The sequence below is a fragment of the Rhinichthys klamathensis genome, unplaced genomic scaffold, assembly GCF_029890125.1.
Source record: "Rhinichthys klamathensis goyatoka isolate OS25496 unplaced genomic scaffold, OSU_Roscu_1.1 h1tg000571l_1, whole genome shotgun sequence".
Lineage (NCBI taxonomy): Eukaryota > Metazoa > Chordata > Actinopteri > Cypriniformes > Leuciscidae > Rhinichthys > Rhinichthys klamathensis.
This window is the reverse complement of record NW_026607037.1, coordinates 1,278,192-1,295,219: the sequence shown is the minus strand read 5'-3', so window position 1 is coordinate 1,295,219 and position 17,028 is coordinate 1,278,192. Positions and strand designations below refer to the sequence as shown.

Below are 17,028 nucleotides of genomic sequence, written 5' to 3'. Positions count from 1 at the left end.
TTAAGCTCAGTGGATCAGGCCTGCCCTGACAGTGAGAACAGACTCATATATATATACACACACACACAGAGACACATACCTCAGACACTTAGACATTGTCTGAATATATGCTTAAATAGTCTGGCAGCAGGATCTCTCTCTCACACACAAAGATAGGCAGAATCCTCAAACACTGACAATGACTGCATTCATTTACTGTGAGGGTGGACTGGCATATATGTTCGGTTTGAAATAAGGTCTCTAAAGGCACTATCTTATTCTTTTCTTCCTTGTTTTTCCTTTTTACACTCGGCATACAAAACCATCATCATATACCTACTGATAAGAAAATTCACATATCTCTTTAATATCTCAATTGTTGTATTGTAAACAACTGAGAGCATAATGGTAATACGATTTTGGTCCTTTCCCTCATATTCATTCGTATGACATGTTGGAGCCAAACTACTCTTTACACAGTCTATGTAACTAATTCAAAAACATAAATGCTAACATCCAACTAGTGTTTATTTTACTACAAAAAAAAAGCAATGTAAAACAAGCAATGACTGTTAAATTGATAAACCATTTTTTATCAAGCAGTACACTTAAATATATCGTCCAAGCAAATTTGATTTGCTAAAATTAATCAAACTTGGCAACACTACAAAAACCAGTCCATCTTGGCGAATCATCAACAACAACAAAAGGCACAACTAAAACGGTGTCCACTCTTTGAACCTACCTCAGGTTCAGAGACACTTGGCACTCCAGAGACAAGTCTCAGTTATATGTTTATGCCCTGGAACAGATGGAGGTGAAGACAAGAGGTCACATGACTATTGGTATTGTGAGATGGCATCAGTTGACTTGGACACCATTGGAAGTGGAAATTAATTTTCTTGGTTGCGGTCCATGTCGCCCCAACTCGCAAGGTCTCTGCAACCCATAAACGTGGAAGTGATTTCCATCTCTGGTGAAGTCAGAGAGCTTCTGTACAGCATGAGAATGTTTCCTAGAAATGAATGTGTCTTTTGGGGGAGTTTTCGCTTTGAACCTGACCATGCGGATACAATGCAGCTCAGGCCCATGGCTCAGAGACACAGACCAAAAAGAATTTAGAGCTCATCAGATAATAAACAATACATCAAAGCATCATTGTTTTCTGACACTCTGCAACAAACACACACACACACACACACACAAACGAAGTGTCACATCCAACTGTTTGATCCAAGGTATGAGAGCTCTTGTAGGATTATCTGTGTATGAGGTGTTTCAAATAGATCATTACCATCCCGTAATTACCAGTTACGCCCACTCTGGGGGTCTTCACCTGTCCATGAGCCCACATAAGGAGGCTTCTCTTCCACCTCCACAACTCTCTGTATACAGTATGATACACACACACACATACACTAACACTATTTTATCTAACAACATACTTCTCTCCTCTTGGACTTCCATCCCGAAACCTCTTCCTCTCTGCTGAATTTTCTTTCTTTTCTTGTATCTGTTCATGGCTTTGCTCAATAAATACGATGTTAAAATATATTCAAATTAATTTTAAAATGAATGTTAATTTGAATATAATTTTTGGTTTGCCCTCTTCCTCTCTCTCTCTCTCTTAGTCAAATTAGCTCTGGGAGTCCTAGAGATCTCATGTAAAAACAGATTATCTAACCCTAACAGCCATAAATGGATCAAATCATTCCCACAAAATATATAAAGCAATATAGTGAACCAGTGAGTGTAGGTTAGGACAGGTTAGATCGCAGAGATTTATTCCTGTTGACGTGAGTCTAATGTGGCCTGGACATTTGTGTCTATGACGCTTTGCTGTGGGTGAATGTTGATTCAAGTGCTAATGATGTTTCCCTTTTAGCAGTTCTTTTTTCTGCTTTCAATTCAGTCATTCAAATCATGCTATATTGCAAGGCAAGCACTGCATTAAAATTCCTGTACTGATATTTCTCAAACATTCTATTATTATTCATCTTCTCGACAGTTTCAAAACAAATCAACATACATTCAATAATTTGACTCCATTCAAACTTTGTTTTGCAGATTTCAGCCTTAGGTGCGCAGCGCATTTTGGCTTTTTATAGAAATTTAAAACAAAAAAACATTTTTGCAAAAACAGTCTAAACCCTAAGCATAAGTAAACTTCAACACTGTTCTTTTGCTTCCGTGCAAATGCCGCTATTTCCTTTGGGAAATGCAAATCTAGTTTCTATTCAAATTCCTGTCTGTGTAAACTCCTCTCTCTTTAAATGTCATCATCTCTATTATACTTCCACTAACTGGCTCACTCTTGCTCCTGTTTTCTTTCCTCCAGCTGGCTCTAGGACAGGAAGATACCCCCTCGTCATCTTCTTCCTTCCCCTCATCTACGTCAAAGTCCTCCTCCCCAGCAGACTCCTCCAAAACTCTTGGCGTTCTGGGATCTCAGGGTTCGATTTCACCCCTGAGCCGCTGGGTGATGCACAGCCGTGGGCGAGCCGCCAACACGTCCACAATGGAGCTGCCCTATCGTTCTCCGGTGCCCTTTTCCAAACAGGAATTTTGGGAAATGCTGGGTAGCGACCTCCTCAAAACGGACACGGACGAGTCTGGGAACTCCCGTGTGAAGCGCCGCCCCCCGATCGTCAAAACAGGCAAATTTAAGAAGATGTTTGGCTGGGGCGACTTCTACTCTAACATCAAGACAGTGCGCCTCAACCTGCTCATCACGGGTAAGATCGTGGATCATGGGAACGGCACCTTCAGCGTCTACTTCCGTCACAATTCCACCGGCCAGGGGAACATCTCAGTCAGCCTGGTACCTCCGGTAAAGGCTGTGGAGTTCGACTTGGAGCGGCAGAGCGTGGTCTACCCTAAAGACTCAAAGATCTTCAACTGCCGCATAGACTATGAGAAGGTGGACCGCAGCAAACGCACCTCGCTCTGCAACTACGACCCCTCTAAGACCTGCTTCCAGGAGCAGACACAAAGCCATGTGTCCTGGATCTGCTCCAAACCCTTTAAGGTCATTTGTATCTACATTTCATTCTACAGCACAGACTACCGACTGGTGCAGAAGGTCTGTCCAGACTATAACTACCACAATGAGATGCCCTACCTACCCTCAGGGTAGAGCTGTAGGGAGCAGTTGACTAGAGGAACGAGGAAGGCTGGATGGGGGAAGGTGTTAGCATATGAGGGATTGGTTCTATTACGGAGACGAAGATGAATGTGAAATGCTAATTTGGGACAAGGGTTTTAAAGGACACAGGTCTTCAGCTAAAGACTCTTCAGAAACTTATCATTCAGCTGTTATGGACTACCCTCTCATGACCTGAACATCACAGGTGGTTCAAAAGGTGAATGTACAGTATTTCATTTGCTGCAGTTGATGTCCTGAAGAACCTGTGACCTGCAAAAACACATATATGCAAAACCAAATGGTCAGGCCCAGATGCTCAGTGTGGGAGGGTCTGCTGCATCAGTCCGAGTTCCTGATTGGCTGTGCTAATCAGTGCCCATTGTTAAGGCCTTCTAATTATTACCCAGGAACAAGAAATCATACTGGTCACCACAGGCTGCTATGCAGAGGTGGAAGAGTTTGCTGATTTGGTGTACGCTCTTAAAAATTAAGGTTATTTTTTTTTTTGAAACGATGGTTCTTTAACATCCATGGACCCATTGCACAAAAGGTTGTTTAAAATGGAAAGATGTTCTTTACACTAAGAAAAAAAAAATATTTGAAGAACTGTTCATTGAATGGTTCTTTAGGGAACCAAAAATGGTGACATTTTTGTAAACCCCCATTTAGAATCTTTGTTTTTTAGGAGTGTAAGTTATTTTTCCAAAAATAAACACATTAGCTCACACAAGACATTAACTCACAACATTCATCAATGACACCTCAATTTTTCCACCTCTGCATATAAAAAAACGAAAAGAATGACACCGAAAGAAAACTTTTAAAAGTTAGTGCTGTAGGTGCATAACGCAGTGTAGCAAGTGTAAGAGCAAAATGACCAGATTTAACAAAATGATAAAAACCTCCCCCTTAATATCAATGAAAATAAAAAAAGGGCAGAAAGCACTTTAATTAAAAATACAGCACTGAAAAAGAGATGTTGAGTCTGCATTGAGCCCAATCTCTCTATTGTTCTGACTGTTACGGAAGAGCAGAAAAGAGGTTTTGTTTGGTCAGGATTCCTGACTTTGTGCTGTGATAACTGTTCTGCTGAACGCACGATTGCTTCGTCCTTGTCTGAACATTCCCTCACAGTCAGCTGGTTTATCGTTGAGAAAAACAAAACAAATTAATTTTGCATAATTTAATCACACTGTTAAATGGGAGAGCTTGCAGTACATTTTGAGATTTACCTGGCCAAGCTCTTCTCTGGATGTAAAATTTCCACATTACATGAACATAATTCAAGCTGACCTTCAATGAACACCCTGTTTATTGACAAATTATTGTGAAGGAAAATCATTGATATAAAATTCAAGTGGATTTAGGCCAAACAAGGCCAGACCGGCCAAAATGAAGACAGGTGAACTGAAATCATCAGGGGGAGAAATGAGGGAAGAGGAAAGACAGAGAGGAAGGATGGAAGGTAAAAACAGCAGTGGGTGTCGTGACGTCTGCAGTGACGAGCAGGTGTACATGACAGAGTGAAGAGCAGAAAAAGAGGATATGAAAGGTGACTCACAACATGAGCAAACTAACAGGAGATGGACCGGGAACAAACAGATGAGGAAGGGACAGAATGAATATAGAGGAGGGGAAGAGGAGAGGATCATGAAAAAAAACTGAAAAACAAACTCAGGATGCTAAATAGAGTAACATAAAAGCACAATATGGAACATCAAAGTGTCATCTCACCGAGAGAGTTGGGGGGAAGAAGCTTTTTATGAGCCCACGAAGGAAAAAAAAAACTCTTTGCCTGAAGTTAAATTCAGTATGGTGAATATATCCCTGTGGGTTTCCGCGCAATTTAGAGAGTTACAAAGACGGAAATATCCTGCTGGATAGATCAGTTTAACCATGTTCTTAAAAGATATACTATCTATCTCCCTCTATTCTGTTTTACAAAGAAATTTTAGAGGTCCGAAATTACCTGACAATATCACCAGCAGGTCATCGCAAAACTTGTAGCATCATATACAAGCTGGTAAAACTATACATTAAAAAAACACATGCATGAAGTTGAACAAAAACTTTAGACATCAAAGATAAGCTCATGATGCACGTTATAAGACATTAAACTTAGTAGATGGTTTAATTATTCATCACTTACATCTGACTGTCATTCTTACAGTCTGACTTAAACCATGCTGCAATTCCTTCTCAGTGTTTTTAAAGCAGGAAGAAGAAGAGTCACCTGTGACAGGCCTGTGTCTGATCTGTGTAATTGAACATTTGATCCAGACTCTTGAGGCTTTGATTTGTCTCTGTTGCTTCCTAAGTATGCAACCATGTCGAAATGTTTGGCCAGTCTGGTCATATGAAGTTTGCCTCAGTCTAATTCTCAAAACAGACACATGTGCAAATAAAACACCTCTGTGCCCAGGGCAGCATGTCTCGCTTGCCCTGCTGGTGAACTGAGCGCTGGGGCTCTCGCTTCTCCCTCAGGCGCTGGTCTGGACTGAGCTTCCTAATCTCCTGCAGCTTAACTACACTACCGCCTGCACAGAAGTGCACGCGCACACACACACACACACAGAGAGAGAGAGAGAGAGAGAAAGATATGCTCCCCGTAATGGTGTAACTGCTCACTTGCAGGAATCTTTCATTCTCTTGCTCGTTCTTTTTCAATCGTTCAACTTCATTGTTTGTTTCATTCATTTTCGTTGCTTTCAGTCTTACTCTTTCGTGCGTTCTTTCTTGTTTCTTTTTCGCTCATTCTTTTTGTTCTCTTTCAGTCGTTCAACTTAATTTCATTTGTTTCATTCATTGTTTCTCACTCATTAGTTCATCCTTTTCAGTCATTCTTTTCCTTTTGTTTGCTCTGACATTTTTCACATTAATTTGTTCTTTCGTTCAATCTTTTGTTACAATACTTTTGTTTGTTCACTTTCATTTTGTTTTCTCCCTTCCATCCTTTTTTCTCTCTTTCCTTCTTTCACTTTCTTTTCTATATCCTCTTTTGTTTTCTTTTGCTCTCTTTTTTGTTTGTTCCCTTCATTTGTTTGCTTCCTTTTTTCATCCCTTCTTTCTTTTGTTCTTTCTTTCTTCCATCCTTTTTTCACTTTCTTACATTGTCTTTCTTCCTTCTCTATTTTCTTACTCTCTTTCTCTCGCTCGCTTTCAGTCAAGAAACATCTTCAGCAAACCCCTAGTGGTTCCCTTCACTCTTCTCATGGTCACAGGATACTTTAGATCCCTACTTATCCGACACTCACAGTTAACAACAGAACATTAAGTGTTCCCCTGGTGCTCTCATACAAGAGTTCGCTGACTATTGTGTGTCTATATTAAACCGCTGAACATGAGCACAACAGTGCTGCACAAAAACATACCGTTTAGAAATCAGTTTTAATTTGCTTCAACTTGCTATCAGGTAATAGTCCCACTTTGAATGCTACTTGCCCACAAAGCTGGCTGCAAATCTGTTACCCATACATAACGCAGCCCCCTACAGGAATAGATACCATTATATCCAAGGGAAATGCCGCCTAAACAACTCAGAATCTCCCTCTGACTGCAGAAGAGGGATAAGAAGACTACATTGTCACGCACTGCTGGGCGTTGCCAAGGCAAGGATAAAAGTTGAAGTGGAGGAACTCTTCAGTTGTCATAGCGACGGGCTCCTTGGCTGGCCTGTCGGGCTTGGACGGAGCATCGGACACCTGGTCAATCCGTAGAACCAGAACTGAGCTAGCAGCCTCTGTAAGCAAGAAATTGTATAATGAAATGTGGTACAAAATGTACTGAACAGACATATACTGCATATATATATATAAATAAATGGATATTTATAAATATATATATGAGAATTATATATGATTTCAGATATATACAATAATCCAACTCCCGGGGACTGGATGAAGCTGTATTACATGTCAGACATACAGTGGACTTTTCTCTGGTTCATTTGAGGTTTGCTGTTTATTTCTCTATTTTTACATTGTTTATTTTACGTGTGTGTCATATAGTGTATGGATGACAATGGTGGCATTTATTGTGGTTTTCTGACATCTGACAAAAAAAAAAACTGAATAAATTAGAAGGAAAGCACTGAGTTCAGAGGGCTAAAGTGACTGTCGTCTCAGGTCTCATCTTGTTTTGACTGCTGATTGACAGAGGGGATGACATGACTATGACATGAAAGTCTATGTTATCACTCTATTTGCATACTTGTTTTCAGTGCCCATGGCAAGAAGCAGGGAAAACAGGAGGTAATATTCCACAGGGACACGGAGAAAGAGATGGAATGAGAGAAAGAAAACAGAATTACTGAAACGGTGTAACTATACAATAAAATAATAATACACTTAGTGTCACCATGAACTCAAAATGTCGTCTTCTCACTTTCGTTCATTCCTTTCTCTCTGAAAATGTGGACATAATTGGCATTAAATATGTCCAGAATCACAATTAAACCTGACATTCCATAAAATGCAAATGAGCTTGAATTATGTCATCATTAAGCAGATTGATTACAATGTCATATCTGACAGCAACTTCCATTCACCCTTTTGTTCTCTTTGTCTTTATATATGTTATTTAAAGTCCCTAACCACCCTCCGCTCTCTTAACTTTTTCTCTCTTTCCTCTCATCTCCCAATCCGGCCTCTTGCACAGCCTGCCTGAGGATAACCTTGGAGAGAGTGATGAAACCGCTCTAATTTGGGCTGTGAGCTCCCGCTCAACCCAACGTTAATAACATAATTCAAAACAAACCAGCAGTGGCGCCCCACAACACATCTGACAGCAAGGGAGAACATAACGGAGAGAAAAGCATAAGAAAAGGACAGAAAAGTGAAAGATAAGAGGGCATATAAACAGGTGGGCGGGGGGCAATTGAACATAGTTTAAATATTTCTGAAAATGTACGCTATGGAAAAAATGACAGAATATCAGACCACTAGCTTTGGTTACTGCCTTTTGCATAGGCCTGTAGGATCATGTCATGGCCTAAGGTCACTTAAATGTTGGCCTGTAGTATTAAATGAATATGCATCTGATGATGAGAGCAAATGTATGCATTATTATTTGTTTCTGTCTTCTTATTGTTCTTTTGTGACCTCCACATAAGTTGTTTTCTCCAAATCTCAGCAAAAATGTTATTGTGAATTCGACTTAAAGTTGTTATTCTTCACGATCTTGTTGTATCTTGTTCTGGAGGTCACAAAAGGCATTTATTAGTACAATATAAAAGCTGCTCCATGGCTGGCAGTGATAAACCAGTTCAAATTTGGTGTCTGACACTTGAGAAGGAGACTTTATTATCATAAACACTATAGTACATATGTGGTCAGTTTTACTGCCAGTCAACTCAAGAGACTGAGATGTGGTTTGTGACCATCCAGGGGTGCGTTTCCCGAAAGCATCGTTAGCCAACTATGGTCGCAAGTTCCGTTGTTACCAATAGAGTTCAATGGGATTTGCGACCAACTTGCGACCATAGTTGGCTAACGATGCTTTCGGGAAACGCACCCCAGACAAATTGGGAGAAAATCAAGAGTAAACTAGGGCTTCCGTAAAATGTATTTTGATGTAATACGTTTTTTGCATGCAACATAAATCACAAATATGTCATCACACAATTAATATACTTGAGCAAACCAGATACGTTTTATAGTTTTAAAAAAAAACTGCCGTGCCACTGGAGTAATGTACCTGGCCTCAAGAAACATTAAAAAATCTGATATTTAAATGAATAATACCACAAACTATAAAATCAGTCCATGCAGCATGAAGCCAAACTGAATAATTAGGACAGGTTATGATACACACATTTGCTGGCTGGGACTATGGGTTGAGAACACCATGCAGAGGATGATCATGGACGGTATGTCCACTGCCTAAAGGAATCTGCAAAAGCTCTATTGGCAGCATTTGTGGCATAATTCAGTATACAACAGAAAAAAAGGCTTGTTCATGGTTATTTATGAAATAAATAAATATTTTTAATATGACAATAGAGAGAAAGTAAACTGCATAATAAATAAATTAGAAATAAATCAGTTGCAAAATAAAAAGGTGCAAACTAATTAAACAGTTAAGTATAAAAGCTCAATAAAAAAGGTGCATAAAAATGGCAAAAAAAGCTAAATAAATAAATCACAATTAAAGTAAGTCACTTGGATGTATACATTAAAATACACAGTTTGAAAAGTATAATCAAAAGATTAATATTATGCATGTTGGCGTGAGTCGCTTTCTGACCTTGAATGTGTGGAGCTTCACTAATTTTCATCCACCAAGATATTTGAAAAGTGCTGCCAAATGAAAAAGTTTGACTTAAATAATTAAATAATAAATACAAATAATAAAAAGCTTTTAATGAATAATTCATTGATGCTGCTTGTACAAATATACAGTACAAGCTTCACATTTCTGCTTTCAAATCATAAGAATCTTACGGTTTGGATGGATGTGTCAAGAATCTGGGTGATTAGCCTATTTCCTGTGGTAATACACATTATTCCACAAATGCCATCTTGTTTATGAACTGTGATATGGTGGAATATAGATTGACAAATCTGGGAATACCAGGAGGCCACGAGAACGCAGAATCCAGCAGTGTTGGGCTATTTTTTTCCTTTGCCATGAGCTGTTGGCCTGATTTTCATAACGAATCATCAATATTGATGTACTCTCTCTAGTTAAAGATCCAACCTGAAGAATCCACAAAAAGCTTCTCGAATACTCAACGAAAAAAAGGCATCAAACGAAAAGCAGTCCAATGCAGAAAAGAAAGACGGAGAGAGTGAGCAAGAAAAAGGAGCAAGAGTAGGACGACGAAGGCCTCCATGTCTATGAAAACCAATTAGGAGAGCAGTTACCTGGAAACCAAAAGAGTCCAGAGGCTAGTCATTAGCATAGCTCTGCTCATCAAATTCAAATATGTGTGAATATATTTTTTCTGTCTTGTTCTTTCGGTAACAATATTTTGCCTCAGAACTGGCAGCAGACACAGAAATCCTGCACACAGACACATTGGAAGTGTTTCCATGTATAGGCATTTTAATAGCATTTCCAGACCGCCACGACGCTCAACAACAGAGATTAGCACAGCCGGGGCTCACAAAGATAAAGTCACTAACACACAATCCAACAGCTACTCAAAACCCTTCCTCAATACTTAATATTTACTCAAACACATACTGGAAGATGGAGAGAGAGAGAGAGAGAGAGAGAGAGAGAGAGAGAGAGAGAGAGAGAGAGAGAGAGAGAGAGAGAGAGAGAGAGAGAGAGAGAGAGAGAGAGAGAGAGAGAGAGAGAGAGAGAGAGAGAGAGAGAGAGAAACCAAAGGCTATGGTTTAGCTGGCCAGAAAGCGAAATGGAAGGAGAGGAAAACCAAATACCTGATGAAAAAATATGAGAGAGCGTGAGACAGAGATGTGGAGTAAAAAAAAAAAATAATAATAATTAAAGAGCTTCTGTGAGGCTGATAGGAGTAAAAGAAGAAAAACAGCCCCAGGGGCCAGAATAAATTTAATTAGAATAATCTCCCACAGACCTTGCAAATTAAATTAATGACCGGATTATACAGTGTGAGTACAATGTACCATTGCTCTGGAAACTCGATCTCATAATGGTTGTAATAAGATGAATCAAATTGTAATGATGAAGGTTTTAATTTTGTTGTCAAAATATTTGTAACCGTTTTCTTTTTACAGTTTGGAACAGCAACATCTTTTGATGAAATAAAATTAGTTTCTTCCAACAGCTTCATTAATAATTTCTGTTTTAAAATACTTTTTAGAGAATTTTGAGAATTCCCTATTTTAAAGCAATCCTCCTTTATACGCACCTAGCTTTACATTCTTTTAGACAGAACATATGAAAGCGCTGCAATCTCATACCACACACCTACATGCCTCCAGACATACAAAGCTAAAAGAGGCATCGCGAGTCGATCATTGTGACAGCAGTAGAGATCTCTCTCTCTCTCTGTAGGGCAGCTGTAAAGGACATCTCCACTTCAGAGTGAGGTGCCGTGAATCAGAGGAAGTGATTTAAATTCACTGACGGGACTTTAAATACCAGCCAGGGATCATAGCGGTGCCCTTTGGCAAAGTAATTATTCACTCGACTAAAAGAAGCCTAGGTGTGTGTGTATGTGTGTGTGCGTGCAAAAAGAGATACAAGGAATGTTTTTATCTGAGTGAAAGGATTTCTATTGAGGATGTGTTTATTTATAGGTGTGGTTTGTGTGAATGGGTATATATACCCACTCTACAATCAATGAATGTTTGTAAGTAAGTGAATCACTCTGTAGTGTGTGGAGCCTCAGTATGTTGTACAGGCTTCGCTAGACAGACGAATGGCAGGAAGAGAAAAACTGCACTATAGTTTAAAAGTTAGGGGTTGGTAAGACTTTTATAATGTTTCTGAAAGAAGTCTCATATGCTCACTAAGTCTGCATTTATTTGGTCAAAAATACACCAAAATAGTAATATTGTAAAATATGAGTAATATTTTTAACAACTGTTTAAACATGATCACATGATCCTCCAGAAATCATTCTAATTTACTGATACATAGATGAGCTGCTTGATATTGTGAAAACTGTTATACATTTTTCCAGGATTCAAAGAAAGAAAGAAAGAAAGAAAGAAAGAAAGAAAGAAAGAAAGAAAGAAAGAAAGAAAGAAAGAAAGACAGAAAGAAAGAAAGAAAGAAAGAAAGAAAGAAAGAAAGAAAGAAAGAAAGAAAGAAAGAAAGAAAACAAAAGAAAGAAAACAAAACAAATACAACAGAATGAATAATTGAATTTCAGATAACAAACAAAATGCCAGAAAGAACGAACAAACAAATGGATGAAATGAACAAATGAATAAAATAAAGAACAAAATGATGGAATAGAGGGAGGGAATACAGAAGAAAGAGAGGGAAAGAGGGAGGGATGGAAGGAAGAAAGTCAAAAACAGGAAAGACATGTCATTTATTAGATTGAAAAAGAAGGAAATAATTACTAAAAGGAAAGAGGCAGAAAACAGAGAAAGTCAGACAATGTCTGCCTCCTCATCCCTCTATCTATATACTTTATATGATCATCTTTTTATCATCAATCCATCCATCTCTCAGTCTATAAGCTCAGTGCCTCTTTGAATAAACAATCCGTAGAAAGACACATTCACAGTGACACTTCTTTCTTTCTCTCATCCTCTTCTATCTGTCAGCCACATTCGGTTTCTTTTGTGTTATTTTCCCCCACCCTCCTCAGGACACCCTATTTTTATTTACCTCTCTTTTGTTCCTTTCTCTCTCTCTCTATCTCTCTTTTATGAAATAAAGCGGCATAATTTGGGTAATAGTCAGAAACAGTGACAGCCCCACTGCCTGATGGGAAGTGACATTTATTGGGAAGCCGTCCTTCAGAGAGACATGTGACAGTTCCTCAGGCCACCACTTCCTCCACTCATGTCTCTCTCACTCCACGCTGTCTTCCTCTATTGTGTGTGTGTGTAGTGATGGATAGGACTGCTACTGATATGAACACACTGACTGTGTATGTACAGTAAAGTCAGAGATAAGATACATACATATACATAGTATCTTCACTTTCATTCAAAAGTTCAAAAACACAACAAATTCCTTGTGTTTGCGCACACTTAGCGAATAAAGCTCATTCTGATTCTGATTATTAATCCAATAAGTACACAGTATGAATATGTGAAACAGGACTGTAAAATAAAGTGGTACCAATATATAAATAATTCACAAACATGGTTACATTTCAAAAGATGTCACTACACACAATGCTGACTACGCAAACTAATGAGATGGACAGACAGGAACTGTTCCAAAAGTCAGTAAGCTGCCTTGCTGCTACACAGGCAGCACCCTAACCTCATAAGTGCCTGATTTGGAACACACTGCATACGCAGCAACTCGGCACAAACAGCAAGCCACACACCGGAGACTCGACTCATAATTGATTTTAAGAGAGTTTGACATTAGCATGTTGCTAAGCTATCGGCAAAATACTCTAATAAGCATAAAATATATCACACACATATTGGGTAAAATAATCCATTTTTAATTACACTGAACTGTTTGTTCTTCAATAGTTTTAAGTATTGAATGAAATGCAAGTTAATTTATAATCGACATTTCTCTTGCCTCATCTGTCATTTTGGACTTGTTTTTCACTGAGCTTGTCACAGTGCATAACAGGATTTCTTTCCCTACAAAGGATGCATGCAATGCTGACTTAGAATTTAGCTAAAATGAAGTGTCTTAGAAAGCAGAATAATTAAGTTGCTTACCTTGTTGCCGTCGCATCTGGATCATGCCCATGATAAATGCTGTCTCTGTAGTTTAGGAACAGAAAAAAAAATGTCAGGACAAAACAAAAGACAATAGAAAGGAATGGATAAAGAAATGAAAAAGTGTATTTTTGTGCTTTTTATGACTTAGCAAACTTTCCGCGTTTATTTTATTACTTAGGCACACAGTAGGGCCCTCAATTATTTCCCTCATAGCTGCTTCAAAATGCAGACTCAGCTTCCGCTCTGTCTTTCTCTACCCTCCTCATCCTTCTACATCCCTCAATCAATCTTCATTTTCTCTCACTCTGGCACATTCGGTCCTCCCTCACCATTTTTCCTACTCTTTTAAGGGGCGACCATCAAAATCCCTCAAGTAAAACACTCCTCGTCTTATCTCTCCAGTCTTTCCCCATTAATTCCCTCTGTTGGTCCTCCTTCCTAATAAACAAGATTTCATATGATACCGTGGAATGCAGGACCGGCTCCATCTTAATAAACACAATGCTGTGCAAGAATGATAGGTGCATACAAAAATATGTAAAGTTATGACAAGCACATTTGTAACGTCTAATGAAGCCGTTAGAAACCAACATGTTTGACTGCATAAATTTTGGTCGACCACCTGTGACAGGCACAGAAAACTGCAGCATATGCCGAGCTGTGTGATGTCAGCCTGTATCGGGATGTCTTCTTGACAATCTCTCAAAGTGGCATGACTCATTTTGAGAATAAGGTGAGTTGTCATAGGCTTCATGTGAAGGTGTGTAATCACATGGATGAGGAAAGATGCGTGTGAATAAGAGAAACAGAGAACATTTAGGACAGAAAGACAGAGGGAAAGAATCAAAGAGCACATTAAAGGTGTTTTCACACCCACTTCGTTTCAGGGGTCTGAGAGCACTTTGCAAGAAATGGGGTTGAAAGTGTTAATGCTTCAAATTAAGTCAGGTAATGTTGACACACCGTTGAAACAGAGAAGGAGACAAGATGCTTATTGGGGTTTTAGGTAGATGATATATATCATTATAATAACACATTTAATATAAAAAGTCAAACAAGCAATAGAAACTTTGGTCTAATGAAAAATGGGAAGAACAAAAGGCTATTAATACATTAATAATGACTTTTTCACCCTTCATTATCTCTAGTTTTGGTGTCACATATGTTGATGTATTTTTACTTTAAAGTCAAAGAAGGCACCAGAAAGGTATATAATGGTCATAAAATACACATAATATGAGCCTTTTTTGTAACTCAAACCTGCTTCATCCCTCCATTCCTCCACCCTCAACGTACACAATCGCATGAGTCACAGCTCTTATCAACATCAGCTTTTTAGCATGCAGCCATTATTAAAGTATTATGTGTGAAGTGTCGCATCCGACGTGGAGGATCAAGTAAAATAGATCCACAGAGAAATGAAGACAGTAGTGGAAAACCTAGACTTGCCACTTGATCCAATAAGATTTAAACCTAACACTTTATGTGGTGACCAGCACATTCCAGAGCCCAGATTATGGCCCTCTCAAAAATGGACAAAAGTTTGCTACATATTGATTGGATCTTGGTGAACTCACACAAACAAACTGTCCAACGCCATCAGATCAAGATGCTAGGACAACTGCCAGACACCTCTTAGAGCACAAGAAGGACTTATCATTGGTCCACATGCCTTCACCCATCTAGGGACTAATCCATAGACAGTATAAGAAGTGGACAGAGCCATCTCATTGGAACTCAGTTGAGACAGTTGAAGCCCATTTTTAGCGATTTTTGAGCACTTCCGTTCCTGACGCGCAGACTCAAACCGACTCAAACTAAGCTTGATGACGTGAGCAACCTGTCTGACAGACGTTACTCTTCTAGTAGCTGTGCGTGAAAATTGCCAACGTTAATCTTGCAGAGACGGGGAACTTGAGCAAAGAGTTCTTTGGCGTGAGTGAGCGGGAGTAAGTATTCCGTTGCTTTTATGGACTCATTATCTATGGGCTTCTCCCTTGACGGGACGTCCCCCCGATTGCCTGCGAGCTTCTCCTCCTGTCTGTACGGTAATTTCTGTACAGCGCGACAGAGAGTCGAGTGGTTATGACGCAATCGTTAGCCTATTTTTACTAAATCTGTTTATACGGGGCCATGGTGTAACATAGAAGGTAATGGAGCCCTTTATGCATTGTCGTGTTTCTTTAGAAATAAATAATGGACAAATGGAGTCTTTAAACGCCTCAGATGTAAAGTTATTCGCTGTCAAAGTGACGCAAAAATGAATGGGAGTCAATGGAAATGCTAACGCAAGTGAAGTTCTGCTACAACATGGCGGCACCCGGCCGGCTTCAACTTCCGGTCGATGGATTACCCCCTTGGACTAATCCCTAAGGTCTTGGTCTGTGACTGCCATAAAAATTCCTCAGGACCTCTGAATGCAGCAGTAGTGGGTGAAGCCAAGAGAGATAACAATGATACATTAATGAACCTTAAAACCGATGTAAACTACACACATCTATTTCATACTTATTCAGAGAAATAAGTATTCTCGGTGACAGCTATTTGTAGTGCAACATCTTACACAAATTTAGCTGTTAATGTACAAATTAATGAATGCATGAAAGTTCTAACTTTTTCATCTTGTTTGGACTCTGTCTGTTTAGAATATTGCCAAAGGTATTCTGGTGGTGGTTTTTAAAGTGAGAAATGCATCTATAAAACTTTAAAGAAAGTTTAAAGGGACAATGTGTACTTTTTTATGTATTTTATCATTTAAAATCAATATTTTTATTCATAAATATGTCCTCAATGGTGTACAAACCTCTGCCAATTATCTGACTTATCCTCGTAAACGAAGAATTTTTTTATCTTTAAATACATGGGACGGGTAGGTCCACGGAGGCTTCCATGTAGTTCCGCCATCTTGAAAAGCTATAATAGCAGAGAGGGACAAAAAGTACTAGGCCAACGCGTTTCCAGAACGCGTTTTCGTTCAGAGCCAGCTTCACGTAAGTGAAAGCAGCAGAAACAGAGGAGCAGAGCAGTGAGAGGTGCTTGTCACTGCCCCGGCAAGTTTAAAAGGCTGCATTGCAAATCCTCGTCGCCAGAAAAGTCCAAAATAGATCGTAAAAGGAAACGTGACCGGAGATTACAAAAAACACGAGTTAATGTCGGGATAGCTTTTTCCAGGTGGATAGAGCTAATGCAGGAGAAAGATTTCAAAAGAGATGTGAAGTTGCCTGCTTTCTTCTCGACAGGTAAGTCACTACAGTCTTAATTACAAGCTATTTTTCATTGTTTGGTTGTGTACTTTATTTTATAGACAGATGAACATTTATAGTTAAAAGTTGATGATGTTATCTAACAATGCACGTACTTCAGAAAATATAACCAATAAAGAAGGGATAACTACTTATTACAATAGTTCATGTTTTTCACAGTCAGTAATTTGTACTGTAACATTCGTTTGTTCGTTGTGTCAAGTTGCTGTTTGTTTGAAATAACAAACCTGTTCACCCGAAGGAACACTCGACAAAGTGCTATTAGAAGACATCCTGTCATAGCTTTTTGGTACATAACGGCTACCGTAGATTAGACGCGCATTTGAAAAAGCGAGGCGCTGGA

The 17,028-nt window shown here is 39.0% G+C and overlaps 1 protein-coding gene across 1 annotated transcript in view; it reads left to right on the top strand.

Moving 5' to 3' along the window:
* Positions 1 to 3,383, top strand: part of LOC130075310 (neurexophilin-1) — a 28,251-nt gene extending 24,868 nt beyond the window's left edge. Inside the window, exon 2 of the mRNA XM_056239900.1 lies at positions 2,318 to 3,383. Coding sequence (XP_056095875.1) covers positions 2,318 to 3,115 — 798 coding nt within the window. The 3' untranslated portion in view covers positions 3,116 to 3,383. The remainder of the gene's footprint in view (positions 1 to 2,317) is intronic.
* Positions 3,384 to 17,028: the final 13,645 nt, after the last annotated feature.